Source organism: Petaurus breviceps, unplaced genomic scaffold (genome assembly GCF_028583685.1).
Source record: "Petaurus breviceps papuanus isolate PSGF00001 unplaced genomic scaffold, PetGlider_PUasm1.0 91133, whole genome shotgun sequence".
In the NCBI taxonomy this organism is placed as follows: Eukaryota; Metazoa; Chordata; class Mammalia; order Diprotodontia; family Petauridae; genus Petaurus; species Petaurus breviceps.
Genome location: NW_027187419.1, coordinates 74843475 through 74867575, shown reverse-complemented (window position 1 = coordinate 74867575; position 24101 = coordinate 74843475). Strand labels below are relative to the sequence as shown.

The window sequence follows — 24101 nt, the reverse complement described above, 5'->3', positions numbered from 1 at the left end:
GAAGGACTTAGAACTAAAAGCACATTTGAAATCATCTATTTCAACTTCTTAATTTTATATTTCAACAAGTTATTTATTTATTATTTTTTACAAGCATTCATTCTCTCTTCTTCCTATGTTCCTTCCTACAATTCAATAGATTTTTTTTAAAAAAAGAAAAAACTCTGATAGCATATATACATAGAACAGCAAAACACATTTCTACATTGGCCATGCCCCCAAAATGTGTGTCTCATGCTTTTAAGTCCATTCTCTCTCTAGAAGAAGGTATCAACCCTTTCATTTTACAAGAGAGGACACTTAGGCTTAGACAGGTTTTGGTTTTTTTTGTTTTTGTTTTTTTTTAAAGCAATCAGGGTTAAGTAATTTGCTCAAGGTTACACGGCCAGTTATTTCTGGGTGTGGTGCTAAGTATCTGAGCCTGGATTTGATCCTCAGGTCATCCCAACACTGGAGCTGGTGCTCTTACTCGCTGAGCCACCTGGCCACCCCTAACAGGTTTTGTTTTTTGCCCAACGTTAGACAGGCCAAAAGGAAAGTTAGGATTCAAATCTAAGTTTTCTTCTAAGTTCAGTACGATTTCCCCTGAATTAATACAAACATAACTCTAAGCCAGAACTAGAAACCAGATTTCCACTTATCCCACTCCGCTATATGCCTCAGCAGAGAGTTTTGACTGGGAATTTACAATCTGTTAAGATGATAGCACCTGTATAAGTCATTCCATTAGTAAAATAAAGGCATTAAATCAAGACATGAATATTAAGACCTACCTCAAATGCAGATTAAGAATAAATACATTTTAGAGCACAAAGTTAAAAAAGGAAGGAAATAATCCCAGCATCCTATACTTAGAAGTAACCTTAATCATTTAGTCCATCCCTTTCTATTTTGCAGATAAAGAAACTGAGGACTAGAGAAATAACATCATTTACCCAATGTCACATGAATATTTCATGTCTAGATTTGGCAGAGTAAAGGTTAGATAATTTGATTCAGCAAACATTTATTAAGAACTGGAGGTAGCACAAAGATTTAGTCTTTATTCTCAGGGAGCTAACAAAGAGAAAGATCCATGCACTAATTGGTCAAGTGTAATGTTAATACAATATTCACTGTGCCAATGGTCACTATAAATATGTCTGCATAGTGTTCAATCACAAAATATAACAGACTCTCCATATAGAAGACAGAAGTGAAATTTTTATTCAGAAACCAGAAAACCAAATCCCAAAACTAGTAAGCAGATTCCATCATAGTAGCAAAGAAGTTAATAAGACATAACAGCACAGAGAGCTACAGCATCCTTTAGCCTTCCCACAAACCAACAGAAGTCTAGCTGTGACAGCAGGGGGCAAACAACTAACATTTACTCACAAGCCTGTCTCCCTAGGATGCATCCTCTCCTTCCACCGTGTCTAGCTGCTCTGACTCCCAGCTTCCTGTGGGCTCTGCTCCACTCTTCAGCAAACTCCTCCCACCACAGGTTCCATGTGATTACATTCAACCTATTAGAGGGCAAGGTATATCTTCAAAGCAGGAAAGGTCTCCAAATTCCCTTAAGTTTATTAAGGGGTAGGGAAGATCTTCAAATTCCCATTACCATTACATCAAGGAGGAAATAAAAATTTCATTTATTCATCCTTTCAACAAGCATTTAGTAAGCCCTTACTGTATGTAAGATATTGTGATAAGTGCTAAAACAAAAACTAGTCTTGTTATCAAGGACTTTACATTCTTTTGGGGGGAAGTAACAAAAGTTATTAGACAAGTAAATACAAGATAATTTGAGAGACCAATAATGGGTAGCAGAATTGGGAAGCATAAGGAAGGAAGTAAGTAAGGAAGGGACAATTCAAATAGATATGGAAAGATAGGAGATGGAATGCTGAGTTTAGGGAACAGTCTGTAGGCCAGTTTGGCCAGACTAAAGAATACATAAAAAAGAGAAATGTTAAGTATGTCTAGAAAGGTAGGAGGGAGCCATAGTCTTAAGGACTTTATATTCTTTATATTATATGTGAAGGACTTTATATTCCAGGACTTGAAATCAGAAAGACCTGAGTTTGATTTTTGATTCAGATACTAACTAGCTGTGTGACCCTAGGCAAGTCACTTAACCTCTTTCAGACTCATTTTTTTTTTTCATTTATAAGACGAGGCATCTTATAAATAGCATCTACTTCATTGGGGTGTTGTGAGATTCAACCTAGAAAATATATGTAAAGTACTTTGAAAATTTTAAATCACTGTATAAATGCTAACTGTTTGATGATGACAATGATGCCACAAGAAGAAGTCTTGTATTTCATCCTCAAGGCAGTAGGGAGTCACTGAAAATTCTTAAAGGGGAGGATGACATGTCTTCTTCCAAAGTCTCCAACCCTTTATAGTGGTGGCTGGCAAATTGTGTGTGATCCTATTTGTTATTTCTCAATACTTGAATTCTTTCTTTCTGGCTGCTTGCAATATTTTTATTTTGATCTGAAAACCCTGGATTTTGGATTTAATGTTCTTGGGAGCTTTCATTTGGTGATTTTCTTCAGAAAATCTTTCTTTCCACTTTGACCTCTGGTTATGAGAAATCTGGTCAGTTTTCTTTTAAGATATCTTGAAATATGATGCCTATTTTATGTCATTCCATTTAGAGAGTCCAATAATTCTTATTTTTTTTCTCTCCAATCTTTTACCAGAGGGTTTTTTTTTTTTTGTTATGAGATACCTCAATTTTTTGGTCTATTTTTTGTGTGTATTTCTTTTTTTTAAATCTTTTGACTTAGTTTTAATATTTCTTTTTTTTTTCATGGAGTCATAAACTTCTATTTGGTCTATTTTAATTTTTAGGAGTTTGTTGTTTGTTCTTGTGCTGTTAATTCCCCTTTTAATTCTTTTTTTTATTAATGTTTTACTCCAGCACTCTCTTTTCATTGATAAAACCATTTTTTATTCTTTAATGAAACTCTTGTTTCATCTCTTCTAGAATTCTAGTTGAATTTTTGCCCAAGCTATGTTTGAGGCATTGGTTGTTGATGTTTGGGAGTTATCTTCTTCTGTGTTTGTGTCCTGAGCTTTCCTATCATCATAATAGCTTTTTATAATGTGTTTCCTTTTTGTTGTGGTTGCCTACATCCTGACTTCAGACTCTGAAAAAATAGATGATAATTGTAAAGCACTTAGTATAGAGCCTGGCAAATAGTAATTTTGTAAATAGTAATAGTAAATAGTAATGTGATTTTTATTATTATCATTACTATCTTCCTTACAGCAGTTTTATAATATCCCTTGCTTTCTCTAATGTCATTGCTTCCTACAAAAAGCTGTTTCTAATCCCTTTAGTTGTCAGTGCTCTCTACCACCCCAAAATGAGGCATTATATATTTGTATTTATTAATAGCCAATGACAAGTAGCATTTCAATAGCATTTTAAGGTTTGCAAAGAGCTTTACATATGTTTCTCATTTACTTCTCATAGCAGTGTATGGAAGAATGAAAAAAAAATGAAAGGAAAAATTTGTAATAAGGTTTTTGCTTTTCTTTCATACAAGAAACTGAAGTTGAGTGGTTAATTGCCCAGGGTCACAAAACTAGTAGTCAAGGTTTGAACTCAGGTTTTCCTGATTTCAAGTCCAACTTTTTATCCCTATTCTGCCTCTCTGTGACTTAATTTTGTTGTCTGACACATAGTAGATACTTGGTCAATCAACAAACATTTATTATGTGCCAGAAGTTTTGCTAAGTCCAGGGAATAGAAACAAACACAAAACCAAAAATGTTTTTGAGTTGAATTTTAAGTTAATTAATAATTAATAAAACATAGGACTATGAAAAAATATATTTTGGTAGCCCCTTTTACTACTTGTGACAATATCTGTGCATTTAGTCACTGGAGTAAGTGACTTATTTTTCTAACCTTCAGTTTTATTGTCAAACATGGGCATTTGTGCTTCCCCCCTCCTTGCCACAGAAGAAAAATGAGAAAATTTAACTAATTTTACTAAAAGTCTCCAGAGATTTTATTGGTTGTCTTATATGCCTCTGTGGTCCCCACCCTCCCAAAATATCTTCCTTTTCTTTATTATTATCTTTGAGCAGGAAAGCAAATATCATATTCAGTTGTATTAAACAAGCATTTGTCTAGTGTCCCTTGTTGGCTAGGCACTGTGCTAAGTACTGGGGACAGGAAGACAAAAGACAGTTAAGAACATCAGAAAGGAATATAAACAGTGGGCTTATTCACAAATTTAAGAAAATACTTGTTCTTGGACACAAAAGGGAATACAGAACAGAAAGTTAGCCTTAAAAAAATGGACAAATTCCTACTTAAATCACAAAATGTGAATAATAATGCCTTACATTTTGATAGTACTTTACAATTCTTTCATTTGTCTGGACCTTATAATCCTATGCAATAAAGAGGGTAACTATCCCTTTTCCCCATCTTATAAATGACTGTTGCAACTGGGATCTCTAGTGATTTTGCTTCAGGAAACACAGCATAGGAAAGTTAGCTACCATATTTATTCTTTTCTTTGCTGCCATAATTTCTTTATGTTATGCAGAGAATTCAGAACATTGGGACTTAAGTATTATTTTAATCCTGGAAATAATGAGGAATTTACTTCTTTTTGTCTGTGATCTAGAAGGAAATGCGTGATTGATAAATAAAAATCCCAAGGAAATAGAAGATTTAGGAAGGAAGCATCATCCACGAAGAACTGTATTTGTCTTCCATAAAAAGGTGACATTTATTATTTAATTTTCCTCTGCCTGGAACTTAAATATTCTTAAGTTTAAGTAATTGTGAATATTCAAAGGATGATTATTTTTTAGAGGAAAAAAATGGCTACGACTCAGGAAGAAGACTTGCAGCTGCTTCTTGAGGTATTTCTTGAAGACAAAAATAACAAGCAAGTAGAAGAAGAATTGAAACAATTAATAGAAAACCCAAAAAATGACATACAAAAGGTACAAGTATTAATTTAGAGAACTTATATAAGTTATCAATTTGCCTTCAGTGCCAATTTTGGATCTATTTTCTGATAACCTATGCTTTCAGAAATGTGATAGTTTATAATACATGGTCATGTAAAAAACCTTTAAAAATGTTATTTTTAGTTTTGTTTTTAAACATACATCCATTAGTAAGATTCAACCAATATTTATTAAGTAGATTTTATGTGTAGAGAGCACTGGTGCTAGGCTGTGGGAGAGATACAAAAATTAAATAACAGGTTCCTTGATCTTGTGGAGCTTACAGCAAAATAGAGCATTGATAAATCCATGAGAAACACAAAGTGCTATCTATGCAAGGCCCAAGGAAGAAAGAATTTGACAGCAAATTCACCAGACTGGAACTATATATATCATGATGGTAAACATTTTGCTTAATGTGAAAAATTGATTTTATTTGTTCTTTCCACGATTTTTCAGAGCATTGATGAAATGAAAAAAACAAATATTGAACTAGAGATGGAGATTAAAAAGCTTGAAACAGAGTTGCAACAACCTTCATCATCTTATCTGGTAACTTTGTATTCTATGCATCATTTTTTCAGTCTACCTTTTTTTTTTTAAAGAAAACTCAGGTTTATTACACAAAAATCCACTTTAAAAGAATTCTAATTATTGTTTTAAGTCTCATTTCAATATATGCTAAATGCTTTTTGCTAAATATTGGAATTCCATGATAGTTGACATTTTTATTCCAGTTTGATGCAGTAAGTTCATTCATTTATGAGATGTAGCTTAAATTTAGTCCTATCAAAAGTGAGCATATATTTAACTAGATTGAAACATGGATACAGCTTTAATCTATAGCATTTAAATTTTCTCAGCAGGACCCTCTATTAATAAGGGGGGGGAAACCTTTCACTTAAAACATTAATTCAATCATTAGAATGATTTCATTTCTGTTTCCTGTGTATTGGGGAATATTATCTATTATAGCAAGAGAAGTTTAGAGTTTGAGGTACCCTTGTGATTGGAAGCAAAGCAGTTCTTTTGGTGAAGCTACTCAAGGCAGCATCTTTTTTTCTTCCTTCCTTCCTTCCTTCCTTCCTTCCTTCCTTCCTTCCTTCCTTCCTTCCTTCCTTCCTTCCTTCCTTCCTTCTTTCCTTCCCCTTTAATTGAGAACTTAAACCCCCCAACAAAATACACAGTTTTAGGTATAAATTACAACAGAAGAGGATTGTCTATGACATTGATTTTTAAACATATAGCTTCCTTTTCTTTTTAACATGTAACTTTTTTTTTTTTGCCTTTTGGAGGGCATTTGGGGTTAAGTAACTTGCCCAAGGTTACACGGCTAGTTTTTTTTGTATGGGTGTTAAGTGTCTGAGGCCGGAACCGAACTCAGGTCCTCCTGACTCCAGGCCGGTGCTTTACTCACTGCACCACCTAGCCGCCCCCAACATGTAACTTTTAAAGCTGCCCTGTTCAAAATATAACTTAACTTTTAAAATTGTTCTGCTTGCTTGTTTCTTTCTTACTTTTTTTCTTTAAAAGAAGAAATTTCAATAATCCTGTTTTCATTTTTTTTAAACAGCTCTGTATATTGTTTTTTAACACCCAGACTCCCCAGTGAGGGAAGAAAAAAGGAAAAGCAAAACCTTTATAACAAATATACACATTCAAGTGAAACAAACTGTCAGATTTTCCATATCCTAATGTAAATACATTACCTCCCTGTAAGGAGCTCTGTGTCATGCTTCCTCATTAGTCTTCTGAAATCATGGTTGGTCATTTAATTGATCAAAGTTCTTAAGTCTTTCAAAGTTGTTTTTCTTTACAATGTTATTTTCATTGTAGAAATTATTTTCTGGAAAAGAGGACCTTACAGTAGCTTAAAGCTACATAGGAACCTAATTCAATTGCCTTACTTTATACATGAGAGATTACCTGATATGCCAAAGGTCAAAGAGCTAGTTAGTGACAAATCTTGGAATTCCAGGACCCAGCTTCCCTGACTTGTAGTGCAGCTCTCTTCTACTAATTTGAAACTTCAGAAATTTCCATTCTATTCATTCGTTCATTTTTTTTCACTCCTTCATTCATCCCAGGATCATGGGGACCTTAATGGTAATTTTATTTTATAGAGAAGAATCTGAGCCCCACACAGATTAAGTAATTTGCTCTAGGTCATATGGGTAGCTAAATTGTAGAGCCAAGAATGGAACCCACATTCTCTGACTCCAAACTCATCACTCTTTCTTCTGTCCCACAGTGCCTTCCTTTCAGAACCTTTTTCTTCTTCTGAAAGACTTGAAGCTATTTTTGCAAAGTCACTCTCATAATTCATAGAAATCCCATTTGGCCTTAACGGGAACCTTTATCACAAATTCGAATTTGAGAATAGCCCCAAATTATTATAATAAAAAATTATATTCACCATTAAGTAGTGAAATTATAGTTCACTATTTAGATACTAAAAATGTATTTATCATTAAATAGCATATCTTTTGTATATTAGTATGCAAAGTAAAAATCAGAAATAGATATGCAAAGGTTTTTAATGATTTTGTCATATTGTCATTTTCTATTGATCATCTAGTGGCATCATTCATAATAGTAATGATTAGAATTTAGGTCAGTAATGAGAAGGTGTTGTATCCATCATCAAACCACTTTACTGAGATTGAAGAGTAAATCTGGTAGGAAATGGCAATCCTGTGAATCTGACAGAAATTGGCAATTCCATTCCAGTGCCATGAAGTGGTAGCACCATTCAACATAGCACAATCTGGGCCTGACATTCTTTTGCTCTGAAGTAGGTAATATCAGCTGTGCTAGTTTCCCTCAAGGACCATGGGGGAAATACCAGCTAGTCAGTCAAAATAATTTTTTGTTGTGGTTATTGGTCAGTCTCCAAGGTCTTTCTATCCTGGGCTAAATGCCTCTGTTATGACTCCATATTAGGCCTATCTCTGGCATGTGCAACTGTCCCTTGGCTAGTGAAGAAAATTAGGCCTTTTCCTAATTTTCTTCTGGGTGGTTAGATGAGTACATAAATCAGTAAATTTTGGTATACTAATTAACAAGATGTAATAAGAATTTAGGAAAGAGAAGTTATGTGTAGTACATCATTTATCATCCCATACAAGCAGTACCCAGACTTTAATGTCAATTAATCTGTCTGAGTATGTGATTTATCTTTCCTGAGATGGCCTTGGACAGAGAATATTTGATGGAGTTAGGGAACAGGGCAAGTGCTTTGCAGGGGCCTTATCTCTATGAAAGTGTGGGTAGTAGCTTGAGGAAGCTGTTTCTTGAGAAGCAGGGACTTAAGCTAAAAGCAAAGTTCAAGACATGAGTATTCCATGATCATACAGATAGTAAGTGGGAGTCACTGACATGCTCTGCACTGCAGTACTAAAAAATACAATAAGGCAATATTATGTATGCTCAATATACTTTTAAGTTTAATCTATATTAATAATATTTTCTCCATCACTTTCTTAAGTCTAGGCAAACCCCCAAACAACAAATCAAACCTTGATTTATAACATTTGCTGATTTGCAAGGTGTAAGTGGCCAGCTAGGTGGTGGAGTAGATAGAACTCTAGTACTATAGTCAGGAAGACTGAGTTCAAATCCAGCCTCATACACTCACTAGCTGTGTGACCCTGGGCAAGTCACTTAACCCTATCTGCCTCAGTTTTCTCATCTGTAAAAATGAGCTGGAGAAGAAAATGGCAAACCACTCTAGTATCTTTGCCAACCAAACCCCAAATGGAGTAACAAAGTCAGACAAGACTGAAATGACTGAACAACAAACAACAAAGGTGTAAATGCTCACAGTGAAAATTGACACTTTTTTTTTTGCTTTTTTGGAGGGAGGAGGGCAGAGCAATTGGGGTTAAGTGACGTGCCCAAGGTCACATGGCTAGTAAGTGTGTCAAGTGTCTGAATTACATTTGAACTCAGATCCTCCTGACTCCAGGAGGATTTTTACTGCTATTTACTGCTGCCCCTCATGCTGAAAATTTAACAGTTGTCTCTGTTGAGCCTATATGAGCTGGCTCTGGCATACCTCTCATAGGGAACCATGGTACAGGAGAGAGAGAATCAATTTGACGATCTGATAACTAGACAGATTGGGATAGTGTAAAGAGAGCTAGTCTTATCTGGAAAACACAGTTTTAAATCTTGCTTTGTGACCCTAGATAAATCACTTAATCTCTTGGTGCTACCAGGCAATTCTTGAGGCTATGTTACTGATGAGTTGCTCATCTGTATCAGTGAAAAGAGTTTCCATACCCAGAGCTCTTCGATGATTATTTTTTAAAAACCACTATTAGAACTGGAAAGACCTATAAATTGCTTTGTCTTGTCCTTCATGAAACATTTCTATTTTAAATTAGATTAAAAGGAATATTCCTAAAAAGAAAATGAAGTTCAGATCGGTGGAGAGCCCTCAGGATGTCAGCCAGTATTCAAATATTTCCTGTTCTTTTCAAGTAACTACACAACTTGAATATGAATTGCCTCAAGGACAAGCACTTATCACCTTTGAAGATGAACAAGGTATCCTTAATATTTTTTTTTTTTGCTTTTTGAAGGGGGGAAGGGCAGGACAATTGAGGTTAAGTGACTTGCCCAAGGTCACATGGCTAGTAAGTGTGTCAAGTGTCTGAGGTCGGATTTGAACTCAGGTCTTTCTGACTCAAGGGCTGGTGCTCTATTCACTGTGCCACTTAGCTGACCTTCATTAATATTTTTTAAAGAAAATATGAAAGTCAATCAAAAAACATTTTTTAAGGAGTATATGCTAGCTGGGAATACAGGGTAGGGTAAAAACACTGTCCTGGCACTCAAAGTATGTAAATTCTAGTGGGGACTCAACATGCAAAAAAACTACATACATACAAGACACTTACAGAGTATATGGGAGGTCACCTCCATGGGAAGGCACTGGAAGAGAATAAGGGGACACACCAGAAAAGACTTCCATCAGAAGGTGGGCTTTGAAAAATAAAGACATTCCAGTATGTGTCCAGTAGAATCAACATGTGTGTAATCAAGACACATACTATTGTTGATCCATTAGCCAAGTTCTAGAGGCTTTCTAGAAGAAGGTACCAGTAGTTGTGGCCAAGGCAGTGGCAGCCATACCACTGGCAACTGGGTTATAACATTAACTGGGAGAAGAGAGTGGAGAGCATAAAAGGTCTGATCAAATCAAGTAGGTTGTGTAGTGGGTAGAGCACTGACTTGGAGTCACTACAACCTGAATTTAAATTCTATCTCAGACACTTACTAGCCCAGTTACTCTGAATAGGTCACTTATCTCAGTCAGCCTCAATTTCCTCATCTGTAAAGTGGGGATAATCATAGCTTCTATCTAATAGGGTTGCTATGAGGATCAAATGAGATAATATATATATAATATAATATAATATAATAATATTTATATGATGTGATATTATATAATATTATAATAATAATTATATATAATATAATATATAATTTGAAAACCTTAAAGCTATACATAATAATGCATAACAATGATAACAATAATAGTTATTGGCCATTAGACCAATGGCCAATAGTTATAGGCCATTCTACATTGGAAAGTGTAGAGATTGGCTGGGAGCAGGGTCAGGTGCTTTGTGCAGCAGCCAGCAGTGACTACTACACTAACCCCACCCCAAAGTCCCACTCCTCTGGGACTACTTTAAGTTCAAACACAACCAAACAGGAGTTGGCTCTGGACAGTCGGTAGTGACATAAAATGAAGAAAAATGATTCCTGCCTAATTGTAATGAAGTACCAGATGTTGTATGAGAGCATGTTATTACAAGAGTATGATTTCACTATAGTTTCCCTTTTGTTCTTCTTCCCTAGAGAACAACAAATTAGAAATCCATGTTATATTGACCAGGACATTGAGATATAGGTGTTTCCTTTCCTCTTGATCCTTTCCCTCCCCTGTAGCTGTAGTAGGGATAGCTAGTCATTAGACTGCTGTGAATTTTCCCTCCATGATTTATGCCACAAAGAGTTAGTTTGCTTCCTTGAATTCGGAATATAAATTTGGCTCCTAGACCTAAAACAGAATGACTCAGGCATGAACTAGTAGCATGCACAATTGGGCATTCTTTCAGATTTAAGCAGCTACCTACCTATAGTTTTTAGATGCTACCATCAATTAAAAATGGATTAATTTTGGTAAGTTTAATGAATTATTCACCATTAACCTTTTTTTTTTGGAGGGGGGAAGGCAAGGCAATTGGACTTAAATGACTTGCTCAAGGTCACACACAGCTAGTGAGTATCATTGTCTGAGGCCAGATTTGAACTCAGGTTCTCCTGACTACAGGGCCAGTGCTGTATTCACTGTACCACCTAGCTTCCCCACGCTATTAATTTTTGATAAATCCATTAGTAGCCTATTTGTTCATTTAAAAACTGCCAGATTGCTAACTCTATTATTCAGATGATTTATTTTTCTCAGAGGCAGTGGGTTGGAGCAGTGGACAGAACAGTGAACCTGGGAGCTTAGCTTCATTCCCAGACACTTCCTCAATATGTGACCTTGGGCAAGTCATTTAATGTCTGTCTGAATTTCCTCATCTATAAATGGGGATAATAAGAGCATCTACTGCAGAGAGTTTTTGTAAGAATCAAATGATATATTTGTAAAACACTTGGCACATTGCCTAGTATGTAGTAAGCACTTAATGAATACTTGCTCCCTTTCCTCTCTTTCTATCCTCAAACTGAGTTGAAAAGAAAATCCGGAGTCGGTAGGCTGGAATGAGGAGGGAAAGCTAGTAGGTCAGTATGTCCCTAATTTAGCTATGTTTAAAAATATACTTAAATTAAACTAAGTAGAGTTGCATCTACTGTTAAGTAGCCTTTGTGAAGCTTGGTGGGGATGGGGGTGTGGTGGGAAGATGTCCAGAATTTCTTTCTATAAACCCCATTGATTCTGTAGTAGAGAAGTATTCATAGAAAATTTATTGGAAGAAGAGTTGGGACCATCTACAGGAAATCTTGCTTTTAAGCTCAAAGTCAGACACTCCCTATTATCTTTTATTTACTTTTTTTCTTTTTTTTTTCTTTTTCTTTTTGGAATGGGGAGGGCAGGGCAATTGGAGTTAAGTGACTTGCCCAAGGTCATACAGCTAGTAAGAGTATCAAGTGTCTGAGGCCAAATTTGAACTCAGGTCCTCCTGACTCCAGAACTGGTGCTCTATTCACTGAGCCACCTAACCGTTCCTAATTTTTTTCTTAATGGTATTTGGAGGCCAGTTAGAGACATTTTGAAACAAAGAACTTAATTACATCCTCCAGTCCAGAGAAAGTCAATATCTCAAGAACACGTAATTTTGTCACAGATAGTCTCAGACAGGTAAAGCAACTTGCTGATGAGGACTAAATACCTGAGTTCATCAATAAGTCCTCTCCACCTCCCTGATGCAATGTGGCCTGGGCACATGCATATTCAGGATGCCAGGAGACCTCAGCTTCAGGTGCCTGTTATCTGTGGGGGAAACTTTCCTATGATGGGCTAGTTCTCTTAAGAAACCCAAGGGTGACAGTCACTGACTTTGGGAGTATGGATTATCTCAGGGAGGGCAGTCTTCTCAATTTAAGTACTAGCGACTATCCTGAGTATGACCTTGACAAAAAGTACTGATAAGCTAGTGTATGTGTTTGGAGGAAGCTTTTTGCAAAAGTGAGAGCTTAAAAAAAAACAGCAACAAACCTAAACACATGTTGAACATTTAGAATACAAATTTATGAGGCTTTGGAGCAGTTATACATCAAAGAAACTTATTAGCCCTTAACTTGCAAGCAGTAAAGGATTACAGGCAACTATCCTTAATATGGAAATTTCTTCTGTTTAGTAAAGGAAACTTTCAGAATGAGGTTGCACTTGGCAGGAAAAATATGTAATAATGCATTATCATGTAGTACTGTATTAATCATCATCACAATAGCAATGATATCAATAATACGAGCTTAATCCAAAACTTGCATTTCACTTTTATTGTAGGTGAAAATACATATATTATGTATGAAGTAGATTACAGCAGTCAAAATAAGGCTCTGGATAATGAAAAAAAAAAGCCTGCCCATGGTCGCACAGCTAATATGTCAGAGATAGGACTTAAAACCCTGGTTTTTATTATTCTAAGTAGAGGAATCTAACTACTACACCACATTGTTTACCCCCTAAAAGTTAGGAACTGCTAGTAGAACAGCTCATGTCAAGTTGGTGCCTAGAGATGGAGATGGTCTGTTAAATCTATCTGGGAATGGTTTTGAGGAAGAAAATAGATTTGGGGAACTGTTCAACTTCTCAGTTACTCCTGGATTAGTAGCAGTGTAGAGAGCATTGGCTTGAAGTCAGGAGGTAGCAATTCTTTTCCTGGCTCTGCCACTTACTCTATATGGCCTTGGGTTGTCACCATAAAATGGTCTGTGTGCACAATTTGTACACAATCCATCACAATTTGTGTGAGTAGATTTTACATAATCCATCCTTAATGTTATATGATGTTCAGTGTAGCATTCATATATCCAAGTGTTGTGATGTCCTAGAAGACCAGATACACCCTTATTTGAAGTAAAAAGGCATACCTCAAAGCTGAGTACAATGGATACAATGGATTTTCTTTCATTTGGAGTTACCTATATCATTATGTTCTTCATTGTGGGCACTTAATAGTTGAATGCTTGTTACTTTATTATTTTTTATGGAACTGATGTTTTTCTCAAACTTCAGTTTCTTTTTTGCATTGGTAGAGTTAATTCATGAATTTATTGGAGGAAATAGACTGACCATATGATTCCTTCACCACCCCCAATAAAATTCATTACCTCTCTGTTGCTCTCAGGATCAAATATAATTTTCTGTTGGTCAAACCCCTCCATGGACTTTTCCTGTATTTCCAGGATTCTTATATTTTATTTCCTTTCAGTACATTCTATCATCATAACTCCTCACACAAGATCCTACATTTCCTGACTTTCTGCATTTTCACTCGCTATCCCCTATTCCTGTAAATCTCTTCCTCCTCTTCTCCCCTTTGTGGCTTTCCTGGCTTCCTTCAAGCCTCATCTAAAATCCTCCTTTGTGCAAGTAGCCTTTCCCAGCCCTCCTTTGTCTTAGTGCTTTCCCTTTGGGATTATCTTCATTTTTTCTGGTATATATCTTGTTTGTACATAGTTGTTTGCATGCATGTTTTCTCCTCCCACTATATTGTGAGCTCCTTGAGGGCAGAGGCTGTTTTTCCCTTTCCTTGCATCCTCCTCATTTGGCATAGTGCATGGCACGTAGTTAGGTGCTTAATAAATGTTTGTTGACTTGACAGTCATTAACCAACACCAAACAAGGTGTTTGTAGAGAGATAACAAAAGACAAAAGACGATTTCAATTTTGCACGAAATTGAAAAGCTTTTGCATGAAGAAAATCAATACAGCTTGGATAAAGAAGAGAAATGGATGATTTGCATCAAATATCTTTGATAAAGGCTTGATATCCCAGGTAAAAGTAGAGCTATTCCCCTTTTTCCTGGGAACCCCAATATAGCTATCTTTTTTTTTTTTTGCTTTTTGGAGGGCAATTGGGGATAAGTGACTTGCCCAAAGTCACATGGCTAGTAAGTGTGTCAAGTGTCTGAGGCCGGATTTGAACCCAGGTTCTCCTGACTCTAGGGTGGGTGCTCTATTCACTGCGCCACCTAGCCGCGGCCACCCCCCCCCCAAGTATAGCTATCTTAAAGGCTTTCTGTGGTTCTACATCCACTCCAAACCACAGCTCACTATCCTTTACCAATGTATTTAACTTTTCTTCAACTACCTAGAGGGCACAATTAGTTCTAAACAATATTTAATCAAATCAGATAGCATAGCAAGAAGATTTGCAATAGAAAATTTCACTCATAAAGCTAGGGTGCACTTGCCAAAAGTCACATACCATCAATGGAGAGTGTGAGCAAGCATAAGGATAACATATCAAGGACACATGGGGAATGCCTATTTTCAGGGCACATGTATGGAAAGGCAGCTCACAGCCAGGGCACATGCATGGAGGAAAAGTGAATACTTCCAATGCTGCAAGGCCATGGACCTCTGTCACTGGGCATGCTTCTTGCATGGTGTAGTTTCTCTTAAATGTGGCTTTCACTAGGCCTAGAGTGATTGCTGGGCAGATAGTCTCTGTTCATTCCTGCTGGTTTTGAAGTAACAGCTGTAACATAGTCTCTACAGGTGATTTCTCCTTGCTGTTAGCTTCTGGGTTAATCTTTCCTTCAGGTCATCCGAGACTTGCTAGCAGCTTCAGTCTGCTGAGACTAGTCCTTGGAAACTTCTCCTGCTGAGGACCAGATGACAACTCTCTAGTCTTAGCCAATGTACTCAGTCAGATTTTCTCCAGTCTAAAGAAGTCTTTTCAACCTCTATAGGCTGAAATCAAAGCCCTCTCTTCTAAGTAACTCTAATTTAGGGCTTCTCAAGATCCTTTCTGGTGTAGCATGTAAATGAAATTTGAACCAGAACCAACAATAATGGAAGAAGCAAGGTAATCTTTCTCCTAGCCTACTTCTTGTTTTTATTGTACATATATGTCAGCATCAAAACCTGATTTTTTGGTGTTGTGTTTTGGATATCAAAAATTCTCAGTCTTCCTTTACCAAAATATATAGAGAATTAACACAAGTATGTAAGATTGAGCCATATGTCAATAGGAATGAAGTCAAAGAATAGGAATAGTTCTTAAAGGTTTGCTGCTTGAGGGAGGGATCATAGGGTAATAGATTTAGAGCTGGAAGAGACCCTAGAAGTCCTAGAATCCAATCCTTCCAATGTGTAAATGAGAAAACGGAGACCTATAGGAGTTCTGATATGTATGCCTGGGGTCATGACCTGGTCATCATATATGAGACAGAATTTGTACTTGGGCCTTCTCTTCCTGATTTTAATTCCAGTACTCTATCCATTACACCATGATTGTGTGGAGGAAGTGAAGAGGAAAGGGAGGAAGAGGTATATTAAAAAATTAATATGATGTAGAGAAGGGCATCAGGAAAACATAAAAGAGGGGCGGCCAGGTAGCACAGCAAGTTAGAGCACCGGCTCCAGTGTCAGGATGACCTGGGGATCAAATCTGGGCTCAGACACTTAGCACCCACCCAGAAACATCTGGCTGTGTAACCTTGAGCAAGTTACTTAACCCAATTGCTTAGGGGTGGCCAGGTGGCTCAGCAAGTAAGAGCACCGGCTCCAGTGTCAGGATGACCTGGGGATCAAATCCGGGCTCAGATGCTTAGCACCACACCCAGAAATAACTGGCCGTGTAACCTTGAGCAAGTTACTTAACCCTGATTGCTTAAAAAAAAAAAAAGAAAAGAAAACATAAAAGAATTCTGAGCATAAGCATGCTTATGTTGCATCCTTACCGTGTTTCCCCGCTAATAAGCCCTCCCCCGAAAATAAGCCCTATTGAGATTGCTACTGTAGTGAAGGTGATCCCCTGCGCTACACGCTACATTACGGTACCCTCTGTATGCACCGTCCCCCCCCCCCCGGGTGAAACACACGCCGCGCTCTGAGCTGCATCCAATCAGAGCTGCAGCAGTAAGCGCGTCATCCTGTTCTTCCCCAGTGATTTGCTTGCTGGCGCCATTGAGAGCAGTGCCACGGAGGAGAGCTGAGGCAGGACAACATAAGCCCTCCCCTGAAAATAAGCCCTCTGGTGTTTTTCTTTAAAAAAAAAATATAAGACAGTGTCTTATTATCGGGGAAACACGGTAGTATTCTGGTCTTTGATAGATTATGACTTCATCAACGTGGGTACTCCAGATCAAAACCCATGCTTTAAATATAATCCCTATGAGCGTAAACCCTATGTTTCATAAGAACGATTTATTCATTGAATGTAGTTTTTGCATCATGCCTAAACTTATAAATATAATAACTTTAGAGAATCATAATAGTGTCATTAGCCATAAAAGTTTTCTTCAGATCTCTCAACTAGAAAGAATTTCTACTTTGCATTGTCGGCAACAATAAAGAGTGTGTGACAGCTTGCTAATGAACAGATGGGTTTTTTGAAGTCCTTCCAAACTTCTTAGTAAAAAATATATAAATAAATAATTTTGAACTTGATGAGAATTTTCTAAATGTAATCATTGCAAAAAACATTTTAAAGAAAAATGCATCCTAATCTAGTGTTAAAGTTTTTAAACTTAGGAAATTATGGTTTCACTGGGGAGAAGGCAAACTATTAGCAATCATATGAAAGAATGTTCCAAATCACTAATAAGAAAAATGGAAATCAAAACAATCTTGAAGGTTCACTTTACACACAACACATTAGCAAAAATGATGAAAGATGGGAATAGTGACTTTTGGAGGAAGTATGGAAAGGCAGACAGGCACACGAATACATTGATAGTAGAATTGTGAGTTAGTAGATTCATTCTTGAAAGCATTTGAAATTAGGCAAATAAAGTGACTAAAATGTCCACATCCACTGGCCCAGAGATTTCACTGGTAGGTATATACCCTAAATAGGTAATTGACAAAAAGAAAGACTCTAAATACAGAAAAATATTATAATGACCCTTCTTGTGATAGCAAAGAACTGCAAAGAAGAAGGAAATTTAAGTGATGTAAAAAGAAAAATGTCAATAAAAATTCATTTTAAAACAAAACAAAAATTGCAGGATCTCAGGATGATATATTTAGAGTTGTTGGATTTTCAGAAGCCATGTTGTCCAACCTCCTCATTTTACAGATGAAGAAAGTAAGGTGAATTGACTTATCTCAGGTTATGCAGGTATGTAAGTATCAGAGATGAGATGTTGAGTATGGGTTCTCTGGCTCTGAATTCAAAACTGTCAGATATCTTCTTCTATAAAAACCATGCCCCCAAACATTGAAAGAGTTTAATGTTTTTCAAATTTCTTTTCAGTTGCACAGAATGTGATAAAAAAAGGAAAACATGTTGTAAAGCTTGAGAATGGGAAAGTGAAATTGACAGCCAGAGCTGTCCCACTCAAAACAGGTGTAAGTCTTCAGGTAAATGAATAATTCATGTTTCTAAGAAATCTGTGACTACTAGGAATATTTCTTATCTTCCACGTGTAAAGATTAAGATGCAAAGGTAGGAGATTGAAGAGATATGGAGGCTGAACTCTAAGATTCCATTAATTTCTAAGGTTCTCCAAAATATGACCATTATTCACTTTATCAAGAAGCTTCAGTAGCTCCCAAGCATCTAAAGGGTAAAATACAAATTCCTCTGTTTGACATTTAAAGTATTTCACAATCTGGATCCAGTCTTTACTTTCAGGCTAATAACCCATTACTCGCTAACTAATAAATAAATAAGCAAGCAAATAAATGAACAAATAAATCTTTTCCTTCAGTCATTATTTATGAACATCAGTGCTTTCTTTCACTCAGAACACCTGCTGGCAGCACTTGCAAGGCTCATCCCATCTTCCTTCCTTCAGCTGTTCTCAGCTACTTAGCTGAAAGCAGATTCTCTTCTCTTCCTCCTCTGGTCTGCTTTAAGCTGGTCTGCTTATGTTTCTTTTCTCGCCTTTTTGACTTCTGTCTTCTCTGTTTCTTTGGTCTCTGACTTGGCTATTGATTGACTCCATCAAAGTAGCAATTCCTTGTGTTAAGTAACTATTTCAGGTTGAGAAACCAAAATGAATTATTCTGTTATACAAATCACAGATAGGTGATATACAATTGTCTCATAGTTACAGAAAATTCTAATTATTTATATATCTTATATATAAATAATTATATATATATATATATATATATATATATATATATAATCATATATAAATGAACTGCTGGGAAAGAAGATACTGTCTATTTTTGTTATCAGTAAGTCTTTTTTCTTAGGAGTTGCTTTCTCCTATGTCCTTTCAGAACTTTTTGTTGCTGTCTACATACTGAGGCACTGCCTTTGTCAGTATTTTTAAACAAATGTTATTTTTCCCCCCTTTCCTTTTCAATAAATAAAAATGGCCAAAGAAGGAAGGAGTACCATCTTATACATGTACTCTAAATTCTAGCCAAATTGAGCCATTTTCTCTTGCTTGCACATGGAATTTCATTTCCGTCTCTTTTTCTTTACACAAACTGTCCTGAATGACTAGAATACCATCTTACCTCTATCAGAATCCCTCTTTCTTTTTATGGCTAAGCTAAGGTGCCACCTCTTCCTGGAGACCTTTCTGGATTCCCTAGCTATCATTCTCCTCTCCCTTACCATGTTGTACACCCTCTCTGACCTGAAATTGCTTTGTATTTATTTTGAATATAGCCTTCATTTACTTATTTTGGTACATATTGTATCCCTTTAGTAAAATATAAATTGTTCCTTGAGGGAAAGGGCTATCTCCCTTTTATTTCTGTGTCTTCATTACTTAGTACACGACAGACACCTAGTGAATGTTTATTATTTGGTTGAATGAAACAATTTCCACCTCTAGGTTCACACCAAGATTTCTAAGAAAAAGATTAATGTTGCTGAAATACCTGATGTGCTATCTGAAGAACAGATGAGAGACAAATTGGCACTGACTTTCAGTAAATCCCATTATGGGGGTGGAGAAGTAGAACATGTGGAATATGATAAAAATTCCCGAACAGCTGTTATTACATTCCTTGAGAATGGAGGTATGTATGGTTAGAGTCATTTGGGAAGTTCATAATGATTGTTTCTCTTTCAGGATGCCTCAGTCTCTGAAAAAAGTTTCGTCTTATCTCTTTAATTTTGGATTTATTAATTAAAACATTGGAACCAGCTTGGTATCATGCAGAGAGGACTTGCCTTGAAATCAGAAAGATCTAGGTCTCTAACATAGACTAGCTATGTGGGTATGTGATTATGGGAGTTACTAAACAACTCAGTGCCCTCAGATAACTTTCAAAGGGAATAGTTTATGGGAGCTTGCCAATATGTATATGTGTGGAGTTTACCAACAAACTTGAAAGTATAAGTAGACTATAAAGAAAAAGTGTCTTTTAAAACTACCTTCCATAAAGCCAAGCATGAGCAGCTTTCCAGAGGACTGCTGTTATGAACAGCTTCAAGGTTCTGATTACATAGTATAGTGAACTTTCTATTTATTCAGCAGTAAATTAAGGCAAAACATTCACAGAAATCAAAGTACAGCATTCACAATGTTATGATATAACAACTTATCACTAAAATGGCCACATAGTTTTCACCAAAGTGGCCACATAGTTTTAAACAAAGTACATTCATTTAGTAACTTAATCATTTAGTAAGTCCTTAATTCAATCACCCTTAAGGAGGCTTGTCTCCTTAATGGACACAAAGTACAAAAGTCAAAGTTCTCCACCCCTATGTCACAGTAAATCATAATCTACTCGGTCAGTATCAGGTACCTAAGAAGAGATCTTTTCATCATGACTCAAAGATGGCTCTCAGTTTCCATGGTTCCAGCTCCTGCCCAAATCTACACAACTGTCACCTGGGTTCAAAGGCAGGCAGCTCCCAGTTCCTTGTCTAGCTCCTTGTCCAGTTCTTCATCCAGTTTCTTTTTTTCTTTTTATTCTTTTTTAAATTTATTTTTTTATTTTTAATTTGTTTGTTTCCTTTTAGTTTACAGTTTTCAATTCCACAATTCCTTGAGTTTCACATTTTGTCCCCCTCCTTCCCCTCTCCCCCATGGTGGCATATAGTCAAGTATAGGATCTGTAAATACTTTCACATTATACATTAGTCAGGTTATAAAGATGGATTGTATCAGATGGAATGAAAAATGGTAAAGAGGACATAAAACCAAACAAGAGAAGGAAAAAGATCAGGTATTTTGCTTCTACCTGGATATAAACTCAGTTCTTTCTAGTTCTTTCTCTGGATGCACACATTTCTCTCCATCATGAGTCTTTTGGGATTGACTTATATCACTGCATTGCTGAGAAGAGTCCAGTCTATCAAAGTTGGTCATCACACACACGTTGTATCTGTAATTGTGTACAAATTTCTCCTGGTTCTACTCTTCTCACTCAGCATCAGTTTGTATAAGCCTCTCCAGGTAAATATGTTCATCCAGCTTCTTGTCCAGTTCCTGTTCCATATTGAAGCTCACAGTGTCCAGTCCACCTTAAGTCCTTCACAGTTTCTGTTTCTGGGAAGACAAAGCTTAGCAGAGCCAAAACAGCATTCATACCCATTGTTGGCACCCTCATCAATTTATTATCTGCCTATAAAATCAACAGGGACCCATGGACAAAGTCTAAGAGGTCAACACAAATCATCAACATAGAAGTCAACACAGAACCACAAACAAGGTTTGAGAACTCGACACAAATCATCAATGCAGTCCTAGGACCTTCGAATCCCTCCTCCAAGATTTCTGTAAACAGACAACCAGAAAATCCTCTTTTAGGGCTTCCAGTAAGGTGCTCGGGCTTCTGTACAGAGTATCACAAACAACACAGACAGAACAGACAGACAGAGTGCTGGGATACCACAAGTTTTCTCCTTTTTGACTCTGCCACCACAAGAGTTCTCTTCTCAGTTCTTCTCAGTTCTCAGTTCTTCTCTCACCTCAGCTCTGCCACAAGAAGTTCTGTTCTCAATTCTGCTCTCTCCAGCCTGAGCCTCTCCTTATATATGGCCTCCCCTTCCTATTGCATCAGCAACAGGAGTTCACAAGTTCTAGGGTTCACAAGTTGTGGGGTTCACAAGTTCTGCTTCTCAACAAAATCATGAATAAGAACTGAAACAAGGTGTCAACTAAATGGCTGAAACAAGGTGTTAACTATTTCTTTGCTTGCCATTACTCCTTTTTTAGCATAATACTAGAGATTTAAAATAATCATTCCAGGAGAAGCAGGATGGGACAATGGAAATTGTAATTAGATTTCTAGGATCCAGATTGAAATCCTGGGTCTGCCACTTATTTGCTGTATGACCTTTGAAAAATTGTTTTGCTCCTAATCTTTAGAATGAGAGGATTGGATTATTTGACTTTTAAGAGTCTCTTCTATCCCTAGACATATGATCAAAGGTAACATGAGACAGAAACTAGAAGTTTTTAATGGTGCTGTATGTCCAATATGCAAATCTGTAAGGTCAGTACCCTATCTGGACCATTTTTACTTTAATGGTCTAGTCTCGACAACAGAAATTCTTTATCCAAAATCTGTGTGTAGTTAGACTGAATTTTTTTGTGTTACTATAGGTCTCATTTAGGATGCTCATTAGTGTTCTTAGGGATTGATATAATCAGTAGATGGCATACACAAATAGGAAGATCCAAGGGATTTCACTAGAATTCCTTTTTGATTTGAAATCTAAACTCAACTTCCTCTATGACAATGTCAGATGTATTTCTTGAGTATGTCTTCCTGTTTTATGCCTCAATTAATGGTCAGGAGGTCTCTGAACAAAATTATCCCTGTTGTTACATCTTTAAAGAAGTTTCATTTGATTTTACCGTGTGCATGGAAGACATGTCGGGGAAGAATCTTTAGGGTAACATTTTGCTCTACCGAATTAAATTATTTTTAATAGTATGTGGGTAGTAAACATGGATCTTTTATTCTCTGTACCTTTTCATTGGTGTGACTTGTAACAAACCTGCTTTGGAATTTCTTTCGTGTAAACTGGCTTATTTCTCATACCTTTATTTCAAGGATGTGCTCAATATGTTTGTTATTGTCATTGTTATATTGTTATTATCATTAATTATAATTATTTAATGTAATATTATAAGATTAATCCTATAAAGATTTTGTGTAGATGGGAAATTAGGAATATGGGTTAATAGTTATTGATATTTTTGATTGATATATTTGTTTTTTTCTTTGAGAATTTAGTATAATTTGAATCAATTATAGGATCATTTTGATAATTTAGTTTTAGAGGTAGAAGGGAATTTAGAGATCATCAAGTCTAACCCCCTCATTTTACAGAAAAGGAAACTGCATGAGGCCCAGGGAGATTAAATTATTTACTTAGGTTCACACAGCTAGTAAATCTGGAGTGGGACTTCTTGACTCCAAGTCCTAAGTTTTGTCTACTACATTATACTGACTCATGATCACCTCAAAACTGGGTTGCTTTAGCATGGACTTCCTCTTGGTCTAGTTTAGTTGCTTTTGTCATTTTTGTTTTCTTTTGTGCCATCTTTACTTATTCATGAATCACATCAGTGCCTATGATGCTGTCTAATTGTCATAGTATCACTGTCATTGATGGAGAAAAGTATTTGTTATAGAAATCATAATGGATCTTTTCCATTTTATATCAATTTGTTATCACTCCAGTTTCATTCTTAAAAGTTTAAGGTGGAGGGGGAGGACAGTAATCTATCTTGACTGAGTCTCTTGCCAAACTGCCTATGAACCTGTTTCTCCCTCTGATTCTTCTTTCTGATCTACCACCTTCCTCAAGGAGTTTATATTCTAAATTAATATTGCCCTATCTTTTCACATGGCAAAGAGATATGTGTTTACCAGCTAAAGCTCTTTTGGTCACCTCATTGTGGTGATTGACTTAACAATGAAAGCTTTCAGATGGTGATGGTGTATTGATTACTCTTTATACATTTTCCATTTTTTGGCTTCAAATATTTGTTTAAATGGAATACTATATTTTCTTCTCATTTTTCTTCTCCTAATTTGTTGTTTTAATCCTCTCTCTAACTAGCCAATGGTCTGACTGTACACAGGAGAATGATTTAGAAATTACTTCCACAGAGAGAGCCAATTATTTCCTGCTTGTGAAAGCAATAAATTTCTTTTTGTGTGTGTGATGTTATTTAGTGCTCCTGATTACTGTCATAAAGAAAATGTTTACTTAACACAAAAACTAGCCATGTGACCTTGGGCAAGTCACTTAATTCCAGTTGCCCTTCAAAAAGCAAAAAAAGATAAAATATTTAGAATATATATGAAATTTTAGACTTTGGTTTTTCCAATTTCTTCCACAAGAACCATATTTTAAAATGTGTTTTTCCTAACTTTTGTCTTTTGTTAAATTTTGAATATCAAACTATATTCTCATTTAATTTGAGGGTCTTGTTGAATTTTTTTGTTGAATTTCTCCTGAGTCATCCTCTGCAGGAAGTATTTGCCCATAAACTAC

General features: G+C 36.3%; 2 protein-coding genes across 2 annotated transcripts in view; one reads left to right on the top strand and one right to left on the bottom strand.

Annotated features, from left to right (window-relative positions):
* TNFAIP6 (TNF alpha induced protein 6) overlaps nt 1-24101 on the bottom strand; it is a 492222-nt gene that overhangs the window by 80092 nt on the left and 388029 nt on the right. The window lies entirely within an intron of this gene.
* Nucleotides 1-24101, top strand: part of NMI (N-myc and STAT interactor) — a 38807-nt gene that overhangs the window by 4612 nt on the left and 10094 nt on the right. Inside the window, exons 2-7 of the mRNA XM_069080624.1 lie at nt 4641-4738; nt 4831-4965; nt 5431-5523; nt 9360-9522; nt 17925-18031; nt 19468-19654. Of these exons, the coding sequence (XP_068936725.1) occupies nt 4840-4965; nt 5431-5523; nt 9360-9522; nt 17925-18031; nt 19468-19654 (676 nt within the window). The 5' untranslated portion in view covers nt 4641-4738; nt 4831-4839. The remainder of the gene's footprint in view (nt 1-4640; nt 4739-4830; nt 4966-5430; nt 5524-9359; nt 9523-17924; nt 18032-19467; nt 19655-24101) is intronic.